The 19,669-nt window shown below is 48.6% G+C and overlaps 1 protein-coding gene across 2 annotated transcripts; it reads right to left on the minus strand.

Moving 5' to 3' along the window:
• Positions 1 to 2,743: 2,743 nt before the first annotated feature.
• On the minus strand, positions 2,744 to 18,294 carry Gata1 (GATA binding protein 1). Of its 2 annotated transcripts, none has more exons than XM_059252975.1 (6): positions 18,164 to 18,294; positions 6,196 to 6,431; positions 5,362 to 5,739; positions 5,112 to 5,257; positions 4,071 to 4,196; positions 2,744 to 3,586 (listed from the first exon to the last, which is right to left on the minus strand). In XM_059252975.1, exons 2-6 carry the CDS (start codon positions 6,410 to 6,412, stop codon positions 3,215 to 3,217), a joined length of 1,239 nt encoding a protein of 412 aa, XP_059108958.1. In that variant the 5' UTR covers positions 6,413 to 6,431; positions 18,164 to 18,294; the 3' UTR covers positions 2,744 to 3,214. The 2 variants fall into 2 exon arrangements, with proteins under 2 accessions (XP_059108958.1, XP_059108959.1); XM_059252976.1 differs by lacking the exon at positions 18,164 to 18,294 and adding an exon at positions 10,080 to 10,179.
• Between the last annotated feature and the right edge of the window lie 1,375 nt (positions 18,295 to 19,669).

The following is a 19,669-nucleotide window of genomic DNA, read 5'->3' on the forward strand; positions in this document are numbered from 1 at the left end:
CCTCTCTCTACCTTAGAGGGAAAGAGACCAATCTTTGACCAGACGGCCTGTCCCACCTATGTGCTAAGCTGTGTGGCCTTGGGTTGAAAGGACCAAGCAGACGCCATAACAGGGTGCTCAGTCTTCTCTCAGAGATCAGGCCTCAATTGCAGTTTCCTGAGACTTGAGCAAGCAGTCTCTGGGAGGGTCATGAACAAAAGACATAGTCCTTGCAGTAGCTCCCTTTCTGCACGTACTCTGACCGCTCAAGGTTCAGTCAATTGTTTACTGTCTGGGACCCCTCACCAACTTAGAGCTATGTGCATGAGTCAATGTGAACGTGCTAGGCCAGCCAGCCTTCATGGCAGTTCAAAGACAGAGCATGGGACTTGTCCAGGCCCACCCCCAAATGATAACTGTAAGCCCCAACCAGTATATTCAAAGGTTACACACCCTCACCCAATCGTATGATGCCAAGGCTTGTACCACCCTGCTTGCGGTTTTTCCCTTTAAAAACCCCTCACCCTGAGAGCTCAGGGCCGTCCTCCTCCACCCGCTGTGTCAAACTTGTTTGTTATCCATAAACCCCTGTGTGTTTTGCATCGGATATTGGTTCTGTGATGGTCTTGGGGGGGGCAGTGGTGGCGGTGTCTCAAGACGTGGGCGCAACAGGGTGAGTCACTTTACCTACTTGTTTTAGAATGTTCCCAACTTCAAAGTATGTTATCTTCTAAATGTTCATTAGTTTCCTTTAAAATATTTTCACTTTTAAAGACTTTTTACCTATTTTTACCTTATGCAGATGAGTGCTTTGCCTACATGTATGTATGTACACTGTACTCCTAGTGGAGTTACAGCTGCTTGTGAGCCATCCCGTGGGTGCTGGGAACCAAACCCGGCTCCTCTGCAAGAGCAGCGAGTGCTTTTAACTGCTGAGCATCTCTCTGTAGCCATTCTCCCACGTTATTAAAGGACATATTTCACTTTGGGGGGGACACTTCACCCACTTTAATAGGAGTGTGGAGAGGTACTTGGCAGTGTGGCACTCCCCACTTATGAGGTATTAAATTCATAAGCCATTTTTAAATTTTAGTTTCAATTTTATGTGCATGGGTATTTTGCGTGCCTGCACTTCTGTGCACCACTTGTGTGCCTGGCATGCACTTCTGTGCACCACTTGTGTGCCTGGCATGCACTTCTGTGCACCACTTGTGTGCCTGGCATGCACTTCTGTGCACCACTTGTGTGTCTGGCATGCACTTCTGTGCATCACTTGTGTGCCTGGCATGTACTTCTGTGCACCACTTGTGTGCCTGGCATGCACTTCTGTGCACCACTTGCGCGCCTGGTGGTGCCCTGGGAGGCCGGGAGAGGGTGGAACTGGAGTTACAGGAGATTTCGAGAAACCATGTGAGTGCTGGAGATCCAACAGGGTCCTCTGGAAGAGCGGTGCGCTTACCAGCTGAGTGCTCTCTCCAGCCTCCAGAGGCTACTTTTGTGTCATTGTTTTGAACCCTTGACTTGCATGTCCCCAGCTTTCCAAACCCTGGGATTACAGATCTGAGCCTTTACACAGAGCTTTGTTTTAAGACGAGGTCTCAAACTGTACCCCAGGCAGGCCTCATCCTTCCAAGTGCTGGGATTAGAGGTTTGAGCTACCAAGTCCTGTTTCGTGCCTCGGTCCCTTCATCCTTTCCATTTCCTACAGGGCGGCAGGCTGAGCTGAGTTAAGGCCCAGGGAACACATTTGAGCTTCCGATCTAATCCACTCTTTCCCAAGACTGTCTTCTGGCCCAGGGAGGAGGGTCCCTAATTCACAGAGGGACAGTATGGATTTTGACAGCTCCACGAATGTACACAAAGTTGCTCACATCGTCATTCCTAAGACACACAGTGACAGGACACATTCTACATGGCACACACATGCCCATACATACATATTCAGAGACTGGCAGAGAAATAACTGCCATTGCCAGAGCAACCGAGACATTCTGAGACACACATCGTGGTACGGTTTGAAGATGAAATGTCCTCATGTCATCTATTTAAACATTTGGTCCTTAGCTGGTGGCACTGTTCTGGGAGGTTGTGGGGCCTGACTGGTTGGGGTGACTTTATGGGTTATAACACTTCTGTTTCTAGTCTTAGTCTACTTTTCTATTCAGGCTGTCATATGAAGAGTCTTGCCATAGTTCCCATCCCCGTGATAGCGGCTGTGCTCTACTGTGATGTATTGGAATCCATTGGAAACCATGAGCCAAAATAAATCCTCCCCACATAAGTTACAAAATACTATGAGGTATTTTGTAACAGCAACAAGAAAAGTAACTGACATGAATTGTCAAAGCCATATTATTGTGCCTCATACATAGTTCTTGCTCAGTGTTTGTGATGTCACACTGTCGCCCAGAGTCATGCACAACCACACAGCTACCTCACCTGACTCATCGCCTATCATTGTACACACGTTTCTACATGCTGTTATCCTGCAGCTTGGTGACACCCTTGCCATCTTACGCCACCTCACCCACAATTCACCATCTTACAATGACACATGGAACCATTGGATGCTGTCCACGAAACTTCATATACACAGTTATGTTGATGTATCATGATTTTCAGCTGTGAAATATTATGCCTGCCACCTCATCCAGGCTCATGTATTCATACATTGCAGTTGGATTCTGTTGTCAAAGAACCAGACACACCACTCCACACCCTCACCTGACACGGACATTTATGTAACCAAACACAGACTTGTGGCTCTAGTTTCAGGTCGTTGGTGATTTTATTTTACAAAATCTTCGAAGGTACAGGCAAGGAGATGTTCGGAGCCCATAGGGTTGGGCTGTAAAGAATAATGGCTCCCAGAGGGGGGACACAGGCATGGTGGCAGAGGCCTGTAAGCCCAGCACTCAGGAACTGAGGCAGGAGGATCTCAAGTTTGAGTCTATCCTGAACTACATAAGGAACTGAAAGCCGCCTGGGCTACAGAGTGAGACCCTGCCTCAAAACAAAACAAAAATACAGAAACAAAAACGTCAGGCATGTCAATAATGCCTATAATCCCAGTACTTGGGAGGTAGAGGCAGGAAAATCAGGAATTAGGGGTCACCCTTAGCTACATAGTTCATGGTCAGCCTGGGCTACAGAAGATCCTGTCTCAAAAAAAATAAAAAAAAAAAAAAAAAGGAACACCTTCTCTGCCACAAGGCCAAGGCCATTTTGTGTACCTTCAAGAGCTGAGGGGAGCCACCACAGTGGTGCTGGTGGTGGGAGGCACAGGCCCTGCGGGGAAGGAGGCTGTGGGTGATCCCAGCAGAGGTCCAGAGAAAGGCATAAGATGGCTGACAGGCCCTGACAGCACCACAGGTCCCAGGCCCTGGTAGAGATGAGCAGTACCTGCGGTGCCCAGTGTCAAGCCTGGGGCCACTTCCCCACAATTCCCACTACTGCTGCCACCAGCTACCACCATGAAGCCACCAGCTGCTCCTTCAGCTGCTCCTGCTCCTCCCAGACTTGACCCTCGCTTCTTTTTCCCTTTTCCGGAGGCCTTGCGGTTCCTAGTCTGAATTCCATCCTTCCGCATGGTCAATGGTCGGTTCACCTGTAGAAAGGGAGACCACAGGGCTGCTAGCTCCAGCCCTTTGTGTCTATGCATCTGGGCTAGGGACATCCTCAACCCCCGCTTCTTTAAGAATAAGGAATGAATTCAATGACTAGGGAATGAATTCTACTGCCTGGCGTAGAGAAACCTGTGGTTGTGGGTGAAGCCCTGAGCTCGGAATATCCTCCTAGACCGGCAAGAGGTACCCAAGACTTAGATCATGGGAGTGAAAGGTAGTGGGGGGAGCAAGAAGAAACGGAAGAAAGAGGAAGGATGGAAAGGAGGCATGAGGTGGAAAGAGTGGATGAGAGTGAGGAGAAGCAAACAGAGAAAGAAATTACAAGAAAACGAGGAGAGAAGAGGAAGGAACAACTCGGGGTGGAAGAGAAAGTTGCAGGTAGATCAGGACTGAGTGAGGAGCAGGGAGCGTGGGATGAGGACACCATGCCGGAAGGACAGGAAGGACCATGCAGGAGGGTGTCACCTGGTGTAGCTTGTAGTAAAGGCCACAGGCATTGCACACGGGATCTCCGCTGGCATTTCTCCGCCAGAGTGTTGTGGTGGTCGTTTGGCAGTTAGTGCATTGAGTGCCTGCCCGTTTGCTGACAATCTGAGGGACAAAAGGAGGGGAGATCAGTGCCCCAGGGAGGTGGAAGTTGGGGACAGGGGCTTACAGAGCCTGAGAAAAGGGCTGAAGGGGTGGGAGTCACATTGAAGGCAAGGATTCCTGTCCGGGAGAAGGAGCTTATTTATTATTATTACTTTGGTTTTCCGAGATGGGTTTCTTTGTGTAGTCCTGGCTGTTCTGGAACTTGCTCTATAGACCAGGCTGGCCTCGAACTCACAGAGCTCCGCCTGCCTCCGCTGCCACCACTGTCCAGCAAGGACTTCATTTGATAATCTGTGTGAGACCCCTTCCATCTGTTTCTCATCTTTGGCCACATAGCTGAAGCTCTTGGAGGACATCAGGTGTACTGACTCATACCTACAATCCTGACCGTCAGGAGACAGACAGGAGGCCCACAACAAATTAAAAAAGCAGTCTGGTATGCAGAGTTCCAGGCCAGCCAGGGCTACATAGCAATGCCCCATTTCAAACAAAAACCAAACCAAACAATTTCTTAGGAACCTACAAAACTTCTGGGAGCTGGGGGTGTAATTCTATGGTAGAGTGCCTGCCTAGCATGTATGAGGCCTTGGACTCCATCCCCAGCACAAAAACCAAAATCCTGTTGCCTCGTTCAGTGAAGTCATGACTTCTAAAAGAAGGGATCCAAGGAGACTACAATGTGAACCATGAGTAAAAAGCCCGCTGTTAAGGATGTGGGTGAAGCTTTTCACACAAATGTAAGAACAGGGTTTCTGTTTGAAGCCTCAAAGGGTAGGTAAGGGGTGGGGATGAGGGCAAGTATACTATGCGTTGGAGACAATTCTGAGTTGGGCAGGGGTTCCTGTAGCATGGGAGAATATGGACTCTGGGCTGGAGCTCATCTCCTGCACAGGTCAGGCTAACCCCTGGTCTTACCAGACGCTTCTTGGGTCGGATGAGAGGCCGGTTCTGGCCATTCATCTTGTGATACAGGCCACAGGCATTGCACAGGTAGTGACCTGTTCTGTCCCTTCGCCACAGTGGAGTAGCCGTTGCTCCGCAGTTCACACACTCTCTGGCCTCTGGTAGGAGAGCAGAGAGAAAAAGTTGAGCATCAACTCAGTTTACCTTTGCCTTGAGCTACCTAGCCCAGCTCGACCTCCCTGGCCCGTTTTGAGAGCCTCACCACAAGGGGCCAAGGGGAGGCTTCCGTGAAACTTGGGGGAAGAATAGGCTGCTGAACTGAGAGGGCTCCCAGTGGGAGAGAAGAAAGGACCGGGAAAGTCAGGTCCCCCGTAAGCACTGCTGGTGATGGGCAACGATGTGGGCAGTGCAGTCCCCAGGGTCAGGAGGTCTGGACTCAGCCGCTCTGTCTTCAGGGTTTCCAAGAAGGTGGTGCTGGTCTTCCCATCCGGGTCTTCCAGCGTCTGGGGAGGGGCATCCTCGTGGCTGGGGCATACAGTTGAAGCAGGGTAGAGGCCCGTCTTGCCGTAGGCCCAGCTGGCATAAGGTGAGCCCCCTGGGATTCCCTCCATACAGTTGAGAAGTGGGTAGACCTGAAACACTGTTGGAGTGGTGTTGGGGGGGGGGGGGCGGGGAGGAAGAAAGAGATCAAGAAACCTAAGGTAACCTAACCCTGCTTTTCGAATGCTATGGTGTCCATCAATCCCAACATGGCAACTAGGTTTCCAATCTTCCCACAAGAGTTTATTGATGCTGTGCGACTCCTGGATTGTAAGCCCCTCTGGTCACTATAGCAACGGCAACAGCCTCCATCCCTTCCTGTCTGGGGTTCGAATGACTGCTATTGGTACACATTTCAACCTTGCTTCTTAGTGTGTCATTCCAGAGGGGCAGACAGAGAGGAGTACTGGTGTGTGGCCCTGGGGGAATGGGTCAGTACATCCATACACAGAGCTTCTGTTTGCAAGATGACCTGGTAGAATTGTGAACTAGCTAGTGACCTCTGTGGCAACCCCTAGAGCCCCGAGCCAGTGCCAAAGCAACCCCCAGCAGTTACCTGGAGAGTGTCTATAGGCCTCGGTGTCCCTGTAGTAGGCCAGTGTGGTGGCTGCAGCCGTGCCTGTGTTCGGGGAAGTGGAGGCTGCTGCATCCAGACCCTCAGGCCCAGAGGAGAAGAACCCTCCCGAATCTGGTGTTGAGGACACCAGGGCAGAATCCACAAACTGTGGCAGGGGTTCTGCCGTCCCCAGGGCTCCTAGGCCAGGAAAATCCATGGAGATACTGGGGTTTAACCTGTGAGGACAGGAGTAGTTGTCAGTTGTGGAAATCCTTTCTCCTCCCCAAGGCGGCACCGGGGCCTTTTTCTCCTTTCCATCTCTCAGCTGCTTTTCCTCTTCCCTTTCCTCCCTTCTCACGCTGTCACCTCACCTGTCTCTCCTTCCATCCTCACTTCCCATCCGTCTTCCTCATTCTCCTCGGATTGTCTCACTTTCTTCCTCCACAACTAGTCCTCTTCCGCCCTTCCCCCCTCTTCTTCCTCTCCCCCCCCCCCCCCCCCCCGTCCGTCCTCGTCCTCCCACTCCCGCATCTCCATGGCTTCTCTCTTCCCCTTTCCCGTTTCCACTGTCTTCTGTCGCCTCCCTTTCTCCAGTCTCTCTCTCCTTCCTTGTTCCCCTTTCTTCCCTCCCCTTTTCTTCCCATCCCCTCCCTTGCATGTTTCCTCTTTCTCGATCTCCTCTTTCCTTCCAACCTTCCTCTTTCTCCTTCTCCCGTGAACCTTCTCTTTTCTCCCATTCTTCAAGTCCTCCTCCTCTACTTCCTCATTTTATTCCCTCTTCCCCTTCCTTTCTCCTCTTCGGTGGAGGCAGAGTGCACAACTAAGGACCTTGGACCCCTTGACAGCTCCCTCAGGACTTTGGGGTTCACCCTTCTGTGCTCCCCAACTTCATCCCTATCTGTTGTATCTTGCCATCTGACTTTCTCAGAAACCCCGTGGTTTCCGGCTGAACCCCCCTCCCCCACCTCAGTTATGTCTGTAGACAGAGGGCCCCATTAGTTCCTCCCTGCTCTATGGGGGGTCAGTACCCCTGCCTCCACACCGCTTATCTCTGCCATCCCCGCCCAACTTTTGAAATCACCCCAAAACTACTGGCTTCCTCTGAGTAGACTGACAGGTGGGAGGTGTTCCCACCCTGGTATATCCTCCCTCCAGAGAAAAGGGTCTGTTTTCACGAACCTTCAAGTCTCCCCACTCCCAGACCTCAGTTTCCCCATCTGCTAAGAGCTGAGCAATGATCCTTTCCCTCTGTCTTATATTGCATGTCTGTGTCTTTGGCTCTCTGTCTCCCTGGGCCTCTCCCTCTGCTTCCTTTCAGGGCTGACTGTTTTCCCTACATCATTCTATGCTTCTAGGATATATCTATGAAAACAAGATGTTATCTTTGTGTGTTTATGTTGTGTGCGTGCGCGCATGTGGAGGACAGAGGACAACCATGGGTCTTGGTCCTCACCTTCCACCTTTTAAAAGGTCTCTTCATATTTTCTACTGTGTACATACACCAAGATAGGCCTGTGAGTTTCCAGTGATTCTCCCCCACCTCCCATTTCCCCAGAAGTATGCTGGGGCTACTGATGTGCATGCTACCGTGTCCGTATGGATTTTGGGGATTTGAACTCAGGTCTTCACATTTATTCAGCAAGTAGTTTATCCACTGAGCCATCTCCCCAGCCTCCTAGGGTGTATCTGCCCTCTCTTTGGGTCTTTTATGAATGTGTGCCCCCCCCCACCTTCTTTTGTCCATCCATGTATCTCTCTCTCTAATCTTTCTATTTCTTTCCATCTTTGCATCTTTCTCAGATGCCTGCTGTGTTTTGGTCACTCTGCTTTCTCCTAATCTCACAGTGCTAAATGGCTCTCAACTTTTCCAACTCTGTCTCTCAGTGCCTCTTCCTCTTTCTCGCTGAGCCTTGGACTCTCTCTTACTATTCCTACAATCCCTCAGTGTGCCTTACTACACCCAGCTCGGAGAAGCAGTCCAGGAGCCTGCCTCTGGCCCGACCAGTGCCCTATCTGGAGGGAGAAGTGGGAGACAGGCTGAGCATAAGAGCACCTTCCTTACCCATTGGGTAGATCAGCAAGGGCTGGGGACCGTGTCCACCATCACCTTCTCCACCTCAGAATTCCCACCTTTTTGGACAGTGTCTGCTGGTTTACCTTCCTCCCTCTCCCCCTCTCTAATCCCGTGTCCGTCTCTCCATGACTCATGCTCCGTCTATTTTTCCTTCTCTCCTTTCTGTTTCTGGCCCTCTCATTTTCTGTCCATGGCTCTCCTCCTTCCTCCCTTCTGATGGTTGTTACTCTTTCATGTGTTTGATGCCTCTTGCTTGTTCTCTCGGTGTCTCTGTCTCGGGTTCCCCAGTTCTCTTTTTGTACCTCCTCTCCTCTCCCTGTCACTCCATCTCCTGGTCTCTGTCACGACTCCTCAATTCCTCACCCACCCATCATCCTCCCCCTCCAGCCTCACTGCCCGCCCCTGTACCTCTCACCTTGGTGGGTTCAGAGCTGCCCACCCCTCCTGCAGCAAGGGCCCACCCTCCACCCCAGTTATCACTCTCCCGACAGAGATAAAGTTTATCTCAAGGCTGGGGGATATGAGAGCTCCTTATCAGCTGCCTCACTAGAGAAAGCCCTGCTGCCCTAACCAGGAGGTACGGCAGCTGTCTACGGCTCACCCTGGGCCCAGCCCCTCACCCCAGGTAACAGCCTTACCCCAGGCCTCCCCAAGGGTCCCACGGGCCAGAGGAGCTGAGGCAGGATCTGGGGAGCAGATGTAGTACTTAAGGGGTTAGAGGGAGAGTTTGAGAGTCCAGTGTGGAGTTGGAGCCAGAAGTTTGGCTATGGCTCTGGAGTTTAGGTGAAGGACATATTGGGTTTGAGAAGTAGAGCTGAGCTGAAAAGTTCAGAGACATATTTTGGGTTCAAAGAAATGAGTTAGGAAAACAGATGGGGTTAGAGAATTAGAGGTGAAGTTTGCAAAGTTAGAGTTGTAGTTTAAAGGTTAGCGAGAGGTCCTGGGGGTCATGGTAAAACGTGAGAGGGACAAGGTTTTTTTCCTGGGCAGCAACTGGGTTTAGGAGAGAGAGGGACCTGGGCAGATGGGACCATGGCTGACGTCTAGAGATGAATTCTGGGAACACAGGAAGAGTGGGAGAAGCCGAGACAGGGTTGGAGTAGAAAAGTGTGGAAAGAGTGGGATTCAGGGGCCAGTTAGGGCTTAGGGAAGACGGACGCCAAGGATCATTGTGACAGAATAGATTTGCGAAGAGCGGACTTTGTGTCTAAAGTAACACACACATTTTGGCCAACAGGTAGGGCAAGGGGGCAGTTTGGGGAGGCCAGAGAGAAGACCCAGGGAGCAAGCACATGGGGTCTGGAAGGCAAAGATGGGAACTAAAGCTAGGTTTCCACAGGTCAAAGCCAGGTGTGCTTAGCCAGAAAGAAGGCGGTAGAAACACGGGAACAGAAATATGAGTCTTGGGGAAGCCAAAGTGAGTTTTTTTTTTCTTTCCTTTTTCAGGAGAACAGGCAGAGACAAGTTTCAATTAGTGGAAATCAGATTTGGGACAGAGATAAGAGTTTGGGGGAAGGAAGAGTTTGGGGGGTGGCATATTTGGAAGGTAGGCCTGGGAGTATGAGGAGAGAGTTAGGGGGTCACAGGACATAGATAACTTAGAAGGAATGGGAAGAAGTTGGGGCAGGTAGGTAGAGGAAGGTTTGAGGAGAGAGATGATGGAGGTTGGAAAGAGAAGTCTAGGGAGCTGTGGAGGAATTCGGGGATGACCCACACTTTCGGGGCAAGCTATGGGTCAGAAAGCCTGGAGCAGGCTCGGGCAGCAAGCTAAGGTTGCCTTGCTGGAGGCTCTTTGGGAATTGAGACTGACCTGGGCTGGTTGATGCAGAAGGTTCAGCCACCTTAGTGATGTGGTGAGCTCAGTGTGATCCCAAGGGGTGTCCTCACGGGCCTTGGCCTTTGAGACTCCCTTCCTCCCTCCCTCCTGCCAGCCCGCCCTCCCTCCCACCCACCTTCTCCCTCCTCTTTCCTCCCCAGGGAGTGGCTGGTGCCCCAGTGGGTGGGGCAGTACAGGGGAGGGGGTGTGCCGCCTACTTGTGGGGGACCTCTTAGCAGTCCCTCCACCCTTCCTCTCTATCCTGTAGATGGCTGGATCCAGTTTGCCTTTGGCTCCTATGGAGTCCAGAGTCTAGTCAAGTTATAATGAGCTCTAGTCAAGAAACACGGAAATATTAAAATAAAGTTCATGCAGCACTAGGAAAAAGCCCCTACGCTATGCCAGGCTATGTGTGGGTTGGACCTGTATGTGTGTGAGCCCTCCTGGATGCCAGGAGAGGACCGATGTAGCTGTACCCATTTTGCAGGTGAAAAGAATGAGGTTTATAGAGGTTTGGGAGTATTTCAACCAGAACCTGTGGGCCACCTTTATGAACCAGTCTGAGGGACTAGGCCAGGACCAGCGGAGTGAGGGTACATTTCTTTAGTGCTTGGGGCTTGTGCTTGGAGCTTACGCCAGCTCTGGCCTGCTCTGGGGCAGCCGATAAGTCTTATCAGATGGAGGCGACTGTGGCTGTTGGTGCCGCAGTAACAGGCTGTCTTGGGGTTGGGGGGCAGGGTGGGGGATGCACACGGGGACGGTGCCTCAACTTCTTGCCCGCCATACGTTAGAGGCGGGAAACTGAGGCGACACCTAACCTAGAGTGGACTCCCTTGTGAGCCCTTGAGGATTGGGATAAGATAGCAAATGGGAGAGATAGTAAGTGAAAGACAGAGAGGCAGAGGCAGGAACAGAGATACACAGAAAGAGATGGAAATGAGGAGCCAGAGAGGGACAGCGGTAAATAAAGGAAGAGACAGAGGCGTGGAAGGAGGCAGAGGGAGGGCGTCTAGAAGAGAGATGTTCAGAGAGCCTGAGATGTTAAACATGTAGGGAGAGTCAGAGAGACAAGATGGGGCTGAGCTGGACAGGAGGTCAAGGAAAGACCTGGAAATGACGGAGGCCTAGGGCACAGAGAGAGAAATGAAGAAGGAAGTTAAGAGGGAGACAGATCTCAGAGGTGAAATCTGAGAGTGGGACCCCCAGCGGGGACGGTCTAGGATATGCTCCATGCTGGCGGCATTGTGTGAGGCTGTGGCTGATGTGATCTGTGTGGGTCTGCTGTCAGCCTGCATTGAGGGGACACACCTCTGACCCTGGTCACTGGATGCCAACGATCCATCCCTGTCTTCTTGCCCCACTCCACTGGTGCCTCCCACCACATCAACCTTCATCGGTAGATGCTGAGCACTGTTTCTCTGTAAAAACCGTCACACATACTTGGATTCTCATAAGACTTTCTGTCATATCCCTAGCAGTTCTCCAGCTGGGGAGACTGAGACTCCTCGAGGGAAAGGCAAGGATGACGCTGTAAGTCAGTAGGGTCAGTCAGCCTGCCTACCAGCCTATTCCAGAGGAGCTCATCTTCTCATCGTGTTTCTGTGAAAGCCATTGTCCCCATAGGCTTTAAAAATGGGAGGCTGGCCAGGCAGTGGTGGCGCATGCCTTTGATCCCAGCACTCGGGAGGCAGAGCCAGGTGGATCTCTGTGACTTCGAGGCCAGCCTGGGCTACCAAGTGAGTTCCAGGAAAGGCGCAAAGCTACACAGAGAAACCCTGTCTCAGAAAAAACAAAAAAATGAAAATGGCGTCACAATGATAGCTACTTCCATATTGGGGACAAGAAATGAATTTGAATGTTAAGTGATCCAGTGACTTTAATCTGAGTTCTCAATATATCAAATATTCTATTTTTTTTTACTGAGTATTCATGTGAATTTGAAATCTCCAAATAGAGTATTTTGATTTGTTTACTGGGTGCTTATTGTATGCAAGTGCTAGTCCCTCTCGCTTCCCAACGAGCACTGCTGTGAATTCCAGGTGTAATGCTAACAATGTGCTGACACCAATTAATACTAATATTAACTCCAGATTTGAATAATAATAGCAGTGGTTGGCCAACACTTTTAATTCTTTTTTTTTCTTCGTTTTTCGAGACAAGGTTTCTCTGTGTAGCTTTGGAGCCTGTCCTGGAATTCCCTTTGAAGACCAGGCTGGCCTTGAACTCACAGAAATCCCCCTGCCTCTGCCTCCCGAGTGCTGGGATTAAAGGTGTGCGCCACCACCGCCCAGCTCACTATTTAATTCTAATCTAAGACTGTTATTATTTTTGTAGTGCTAGGGATGGAACCTAATGCATCTCTCATGTTAGGCAAGAGCTTTGCCACTAAGCTGTATCCACAGTCTTAAAACAAATTCTTATTCATTCCAATTCTAAGAAGAACCTCCAGTTCTCAGCACCGCCCCCCCCCCCATGCTAGGAATGTAACTCAGGGCCTTGCATACACCGGGCATGTGCTTGCCAACTGTGCTACATCCCAGCACCTGATTCAGCTAGAACTTTTACCAGCAGGACCGTATCGATAAACAGACCAATAGGAGCAGCATTATTGATTGGTGGAACACATGCACCATGCTCAGTATTTTTTATGCTTAATTCGATTACATTCTCATCAGATCCCTGTGGTATATCACTACTCTCACCTGCCAGACTGGAGCAGGGGCACAGAAATTAGACTATCCAAGGCCTCTGGTACTTGTCTCAACCCTCACACTGATTGACTGCTAATTTCTGGGCAAGTCTTCCTCTGTTGTATGGCTGGGAAAATGGTTATAATCATAGACTTTCCTTACCCCACAGCAAATGTAACTCAGCCTCACGGTCCCTGCCTGGCACACCGTGAACGGTATGCTACGTAAATAATAATTCTCAACATTACTTAGTATTGTTAGCAGAGGCTGTGAGTCTGGGGGTGAGGTGTGGGGGAGCCCCACTGGGAGAGGAAGGCTAGAGGCATGGCCCATAAAATGGTGTGGTGCTCGACTCACATTCCATTTCTTCATTCCTGGAGGTGGCAGAGGACTCAGTAAAGGAAATGAAGGGTGGGCAGTAGGGTGCCTCTGAGGCCAGGCCTCACCCCATTCCCTCCCCCATCCCTGTGGAGGGGGTGCAGGCCCAGAAGTCTGTGACCACAGTTCAGCCAGCAGGGAGGCAGCTGGGAAGGCATAGATAAGGGAATCAGCGGGGGCCAGGCTAGGCTTGGGGGAGCCCAGTGCGGGCGGGGGTGGGGTGTCAGGGTTGAAGCGACTCCCCTGTCAGGCTTCCATTTGAGACCCATGCCAATGTCCTTTCTTCCTGGACTCCTCCCTTGACCGTTCTCTCTCCCTCCTGGCATCTTTTGAGGTTCTGGAGCCTCTGTTTGAATCAAGCCATAGACTAAGGCTATCTGGGCCTCTTTGAGACTAGACTTCACTGGGGTGATCCAGAGTAGGACTCATTCGGTAGTACTACCGCAGGAGCAACCAAAACCTCACCAAGGAGTCATGTGTTTGACTTCAGAGTAAAACTGTTGGTTATTATCTCAAGAATTATTTTTAATCGAGACATAACCATTATACATATTTATGGCACAGCACAGTCATTTGATACATGCACATAATGCATAATGATTGAATTGAGGCGATTAGCATATCCACTTCCTTAAACACCAAACACCGATGGTTTCTTGGAAGGGGAAACAAGTTGACTATATAGAAGGAAGACTAGGATAATGGTCTTCAGAGGCTGGGAAGGGGAGGTTGAATATGTCTAATGCCTGACAGCCCAGGAGGGTGACTGGTTGACAACAACCAGTTAAATGTCATATTTGTTGTCATTATTTAATGATAAAGAAAATAACACAGAGGACACAGTGGCAAATGTAATCTCAATACCCGGGATGAAGGCAGGAGCATCAGGAGTTCAAGGTCATCTTCAGCTACATGGTGAGTTTGAGACCAGTCTAGGGTATATATGATCTTGTTTTTTTTTTTTTTTTTTTTTTTTTTTTTTAAATGAGGCCCTGGGTTCAATTCCCAGCACCAACATGGGGGCTCACAATCATCTACAAATCCAGTTCAGGGGATCCATGCCTGTCTCACCTTTGTAGGGACCCACATGGTACACATACAGGCAAAACACTCATGCACATAAAAAGAAATCCATTTTAATTAAGATGGCCATAGTAACGAATAAAGTAACTAATACAGTCATTGTTCCGTTTGTGTTTGTGTTCTTCCCAGTGGTCTGTGGTGTTTGTTTTATTCCTTACTGTCACGTCAAAGCCACCAGTGGGTCTTACAGCTCTTGAAATTCTTCCTTTGTCTAATTTTTGTTTTTAGTTTAGAGACAAGGTTTCACTATGTGGCTCTGGCTTGCCTGGAACTTTCTATGCAGACTAGGCTGGCCTTGAATTCACAGAAATCAGCCTGTCCCCCCCCCTCCCCAGCTGCTAGGACTAAAGGTGTGTGCCACCTTGCCTGGCTCTTGCTTCCTTTGTTTAAAAAGGGTGATTTTAGATTTATTTTTATTTTATGTGTACAGGTGTTTTGCATGTAAGTCTAGTATCTACAAAGGCCAGAAGAGGACATTTGAGCTCCTGGAGCTGGAGTTACAGATGGTTACGAGCTGCCATGTGGGTGCTGGGAATTGAACCTGGGCCCTCTGGAAGAGCAGCCAAGTGCTCTTAACTGCTGAGCCATCTCTCCAACCCCAGATTCTTCCATCTTTGAGCTTATTTCTAATTTATAATATAAATTACACAAAGAAATACGTAAATGAGACTGGCTGCTTGCAGGTAGTAAGTAGAGGATTACTTCACTTCAGGTCAAAAAATAAGAATGAACATGCACACACAAAACTGAAAGGACTAGAATTTGAGGCTCAAGCCTCAACACAAAAACAAAACATGGAGTTATATGTTAACCTATCAACATTAATTCTATTCAGTGACCAAATTTCCTTCCCTTGCTTTTGTGTATTTTTTTTAGAAACAATTATTTCTGTAAAAAGCAAAGGACGCCGGGCGGTGGTGGCGCACGCCTTTAATCCCAGCACTCAGGAGGCAGAGCCAGGCGGATCTCTGTGAGTTCGAGGCCAGCCTGGGCTACCAAGTGAGTTCCAGGAAAGGCACAAACCTACACAGAGAAACCCTGTCTCAAAAACCAAAACAAAACAAAAAGCAAAGGACACTGAGAGAAGCCATTATGCTTATTACTATTATTATTTGGAGACAAGATCTCAATGTAGTCCTCAAACACATTTTTTTTCTTTTTCTTTTTTTTGGTTTTTGGAGACAGGGTTTCTCTGTGTAGCTTTGTGCCTTTCCTGGAACTCACTCTGTAGCCCAGGCTGGCCTCAAACTCACAGAGATCCGCCTGGCTCTGCCTCCAGAGTGCTGGGATTAAAGGTGTGCGCCACACTACCCAGCTCAAACACATTTTCTCGCCACAGCCTCCCAAGTGCTGGCGCCACAGGTGTGTACCCATCATAACCTGAGTGTAACTCTCTTAAGGAGAGACACTTGTGCTCTTCCTTCTACTATCAGGCTCTTGAGAAAATGGAGTCAAAAAAACTAGAATTTTCCCAGGACTCTCACCCTAGGAGAAAGAAAAGGCTGGGACTCTAGTGCCAGCTAAAGGGGGAGCTTGTCTCCTAGAGAGAGTTTCACATAATTCCCACAGCTTGTCAGATCACCTTGCCAGAGAGACTAGAGCCAAGACCGTCATGTGTCAATGATGGACAGTACCATACCTTTGACCAGACTGCTTGGATATGCATACTCTTGCAATCTCTTTAAACTCAAACCTCTTGTCAGAACTCTGGAAGACAGACTTGGGGGAGGTAGAAGAATTGGGGATAAGGGATGGAGATAAGATCACTAGACCTCTTTGTTCTTTTCCCAATGTGGCCACATTGACTAAATCGCCTTTCTCTGACCCTAGTTGGCACATTGAGGATGGTTGGCTGAGCCTGGGTTGTTCAGGCTGCCTGGGCCTAAGCTCTGACCCTAGTTAGACTCTCACCCTGATTATTCTAGGTGTTTTCTTTATTTTAGATTTTTCAATTTGTGTGTGTGTGTGTGTGTGTGTGTGTGTGTGTGTGTGTGTGCCTGAGTGTATGTATGTGTACCATGTGCATGCAGGGGCTAGAAGAGGGGGTTGGAGCCCCTGGTACTAGTGTTTCAGACAGTACTGAGCCATCTGATGTGGATGCTGGAAACTGAACTTTGGTTCTCCACTAAAGTAGCCATTTCTTCAGCCCCAGATCTTTATTTTCAATATGTATTTTTGTTATCATGGGCCTGATCTATTCTCTACCTCTGATCTTTGCCAAATTACCAAGTGAAGAAGTACAGAATATAATATCAATACCACTTGACACTTAACAATCTCAATCCTGCCCCACTTTGAAAATGTTTAAGACTGCTGGTGTCACTATTCAAATAACAACGACTGAGACCTACAGGTCTTGCTCTTTATCAGATGAGCAAACAATTAAGAAAGAGACATCATTTATGAGAATTTCATGGGCTGGAGAGATGGCTCAGAGGTTAAGAGCACTGAATGCCCTTCCAGAGGTCCTGAGTTCAATTCCCAGCATCCACATGGTGGCTCACAACCATCTGCAATGAGATCTGGTGCCCTCTTCTGTATACATAATAAATAAATAAATCTTTTTTTTTTTTTTTGGTTTTTCAAGACAGGGTTTCTCTGTGTAGCTTTGCGCCTTTCCTGGAACTCACTCAGTAGCCCAGGCTGGCCTCGAACTCACAGAGATCCGCCTAAATAAATAAATCTTTAAAAAAAAAGAGAGAATTTCATATCAGGGATATGTAAACTGATGCCTTCCAGTCAAAACTTCTTTGCTAGAAATCGCTTTGGGAACCAAAGTTCTTCATCTGTACATGGAAGTATTTTCATGAGGAGCTACAAACCACCATTAAGATCCAAGAAATAAGTAAGACCAAAAATAGAGACTTTTTTGTATTGCCATTGTCTGTCCAGTCTAAGCCACTTTTCTGTTTTGAGACAAGGTCTCATGTAACACAGATAGACCTCACACTCACTGTTTAGCCAAGCTGGCCTTGAACTCTTGCTTCTGCCTGCACCTCCCAAATGCTAGAATTAGAGGTCCACACTGCCATACCTGACACAAGTCACCTTTTATAGCAAGTTAGTACAGCAATTCATTTTCCAAAACATTTCTTTCCTCCTCCTTTCTTCCTTCCTTCCTTTCTTTTTTTTGGTTTTTCGAGACAATTTCTCTGTATAACAGTCTAGCTGTCCTGCAACTCACTCTGTAGACCAGGCTAGCCTAAAACTCACAGAGATTTGCCTGCCTCTGCCTCTGTGCTGGGATTAAAGGCCTGTGCCACCACAAAAGGTTCCAAAACATTTTCTATACTAGAAAAGTACAAAAAAAAATACATTACAATAGCTGTTACTAGGCACGGGGTGTGTGCGTGGGGTTCCCTTCCAACTTAATGACAATGGGAATGAAATGGAGCCTGAGAAAGGGACACTTCAAGCAGACCTGAATTGAACAAGGAGGAGGCATGGATCGGGGCAACAGGAATAAAGAGCAGTGTTGAGTGTGACAGGAGGCCAGGACTGTATAAACAAGAGTCCATCTTTTATACTGCTCCCAACAAGGTCTCACTGTAGCCCAAGTTTGGCTGTAATTCACTGTGCCCATGCTAACCATGAACTCAATCCTGCCTCATACTCCCAAGTGTTGGGATTAGAGGCATGATCGACACGTTTTCCTCTCCCACCTTTTTTGGGGACAGATCTCTTTAACGCTGGCTCTGAGCTTACAATCTTCCTGCCATCCCTTCCCTCCTGTTGTGGATTTAAGCCTGTGTCACCGTGACAAACACCCTCTTTTTTCTCATGCAGGGTTTACTAGAAGGTTGGGGTCTACTGGTTTTTCATTAGCTATGGGTACCCATTTTCTTTTTTCCCTTCCTCCCTTCCTTCCTTTTTTTTTTTTTGGGAGACAGAGTCTTGCTATATAGCCCTGGATAGCATGGGACTTACCTCAGATATTGGGCTGGCCTAGAATTTGCAATGATCCTCCTGCCTCTGCCTCCTGAGTGCAAGGATTACAGTCGTTCGGCTATAGACAGTCTTGGAAGATGTTTTCTCTGCATAAGCGTTTTGGTCCTGGAGGAGTGGGCTGTTTTCCCAGGAGCCTCTGCATTCCTGATTGAACATTCTGACCTTGTGATAAGGGTGGCGGAGATAACTGTTTAAAAACCGCAGGAAAAAGAATAGCGGAGAACACAAACTTTTTTTCTAAACTAAGAACAAGTTCAAAGAGCCCAGTTTGTTTCGGGAAAAGGATATATGACATTTTCATACACAATAGTAGCTCAGGCTGGCCTCAGATTTGCTGCGTAGCTGAGGATGACTTTGAATTCCTCCTGCTCCTCTTGGCTCCACTTTCAGAGTTCAGGATTGCAGGCTTGTACCACCATGCCTGGGTTTTATGCAGTTTTTCATATTGACTCCAGCCCCCACCGTGTATAAAAAGTATAAAGTTTTTACATTTTTTTTAGTGTTTTTGAAACAGGATTTCTATGGATAGCCCTGGCTGTCCTGGAATTCAATCTGTAAACAAGGCTGGCCTTGAACTCTCAGAGATCCTCCTGACTCTGCTTCCAGTGCTGGGATTAAAGGCGTGTGCCGCTACCACCCAGCAAATATAAACTTTAAAATGTGTATTTTATGTGTGTCGTGTGTGGATGCTTGGTGCCATGGTGTTCATGTGCAGGCTAGAGGAGAACTTTCAGGAGTTGGTTCGATCATGTGGGTCATAGGGATTGAACTCAAATGGCCAGGCTTGGTGGAAAGCGCCTTTACTTTGCTAACTTACTAGAACTCTTTATTAAAACTTATATTGGGGGCTGGAGAGGTGGCTCAGCAGTTAAGGGCACCTACAGCTCCTGCAGAGGAGTTGTGTTTGGTTCCCAGCATCCACTTGGTGGCTCACGACCATCAATAAGCCCAGATCCAGAGGATCCTGCACCCTCCTCTACACCCTCTTCTGATCTCCATGGGCACTAGATTAAGCACGCGGTGCCCAGACATATATGTAGGTGAAACACCCCCCACATATAAAATAAATCTAAAACATGCTTTTAAAAAAACTCTTTTATATCAAACTGGATGTAGTAGCACACACATATACACACCAGGAAAAATTACCTAACACTTCTGTTATACCCATAAAGCACCTTCCCCCAAGGTCATACCCCAGATTAATGTGGACACAGGAACAATTCTTCATACTCAGGAGCTGTTTTCTTGATCCCACTGAGTAACATCCCCAGCACCTGCTGCACCATTGATTAAGTCTCATCAGTGGCTTAAGGAGACCCAGAAAGACAAGTTCCATGCAAGCCCCACAAATCATTCTTTTGACAGTGGACATTACCCAGGAAGCATCCCATGGCACAAACGTGTGGAAGGGGACAAATCTTGCTCAGGGCTTCTGGACATGTGTTCTGGAAGCTGAGATCCGGAAGGCAACTTCTAGAAACA

The sequence above is a fragment of the Peromyscus eremicus genome, unplaced genomic scaffold, assembly GCF_949786415.1.
Source record: "Peromyscus eremicus unplaced genomic scaffold, PerEre_H2_v1 PerEre#2#unplaced_703, whole genome shotgun sequence".
NCBI classification, from domain to species: Eukaryota; Metazoa; Chordata; class Mammalia; order Rodentia; family Cricetidae; genus Peromyscus; species Peromyscus eremicus.

Bases quoted from the DNA above. Each gene is read 5' to 3' on its own strand.
- Gata1 (XM_059252975.1), bottom strand. From the start codon at position 6,412: ATGGATTTTCCTGGCCTAGGAGCCCTGGGGACGGCAGAACCCCTGCCA. The intron at 5,740-6,195 runs GTAACTGCTGGG...CCACTCCAACAG, and splicing joins GGCCTATAGACACTCTCCAG to TGTTTCAGGTCTACCCACTT. The intron at 3,587-4,070 runs GTGACACCCTCC...CCCTTTCTACAG, and splicing joins TTTACTACAAGCTACACCAG to GTGAACCGACCATTGACCAT.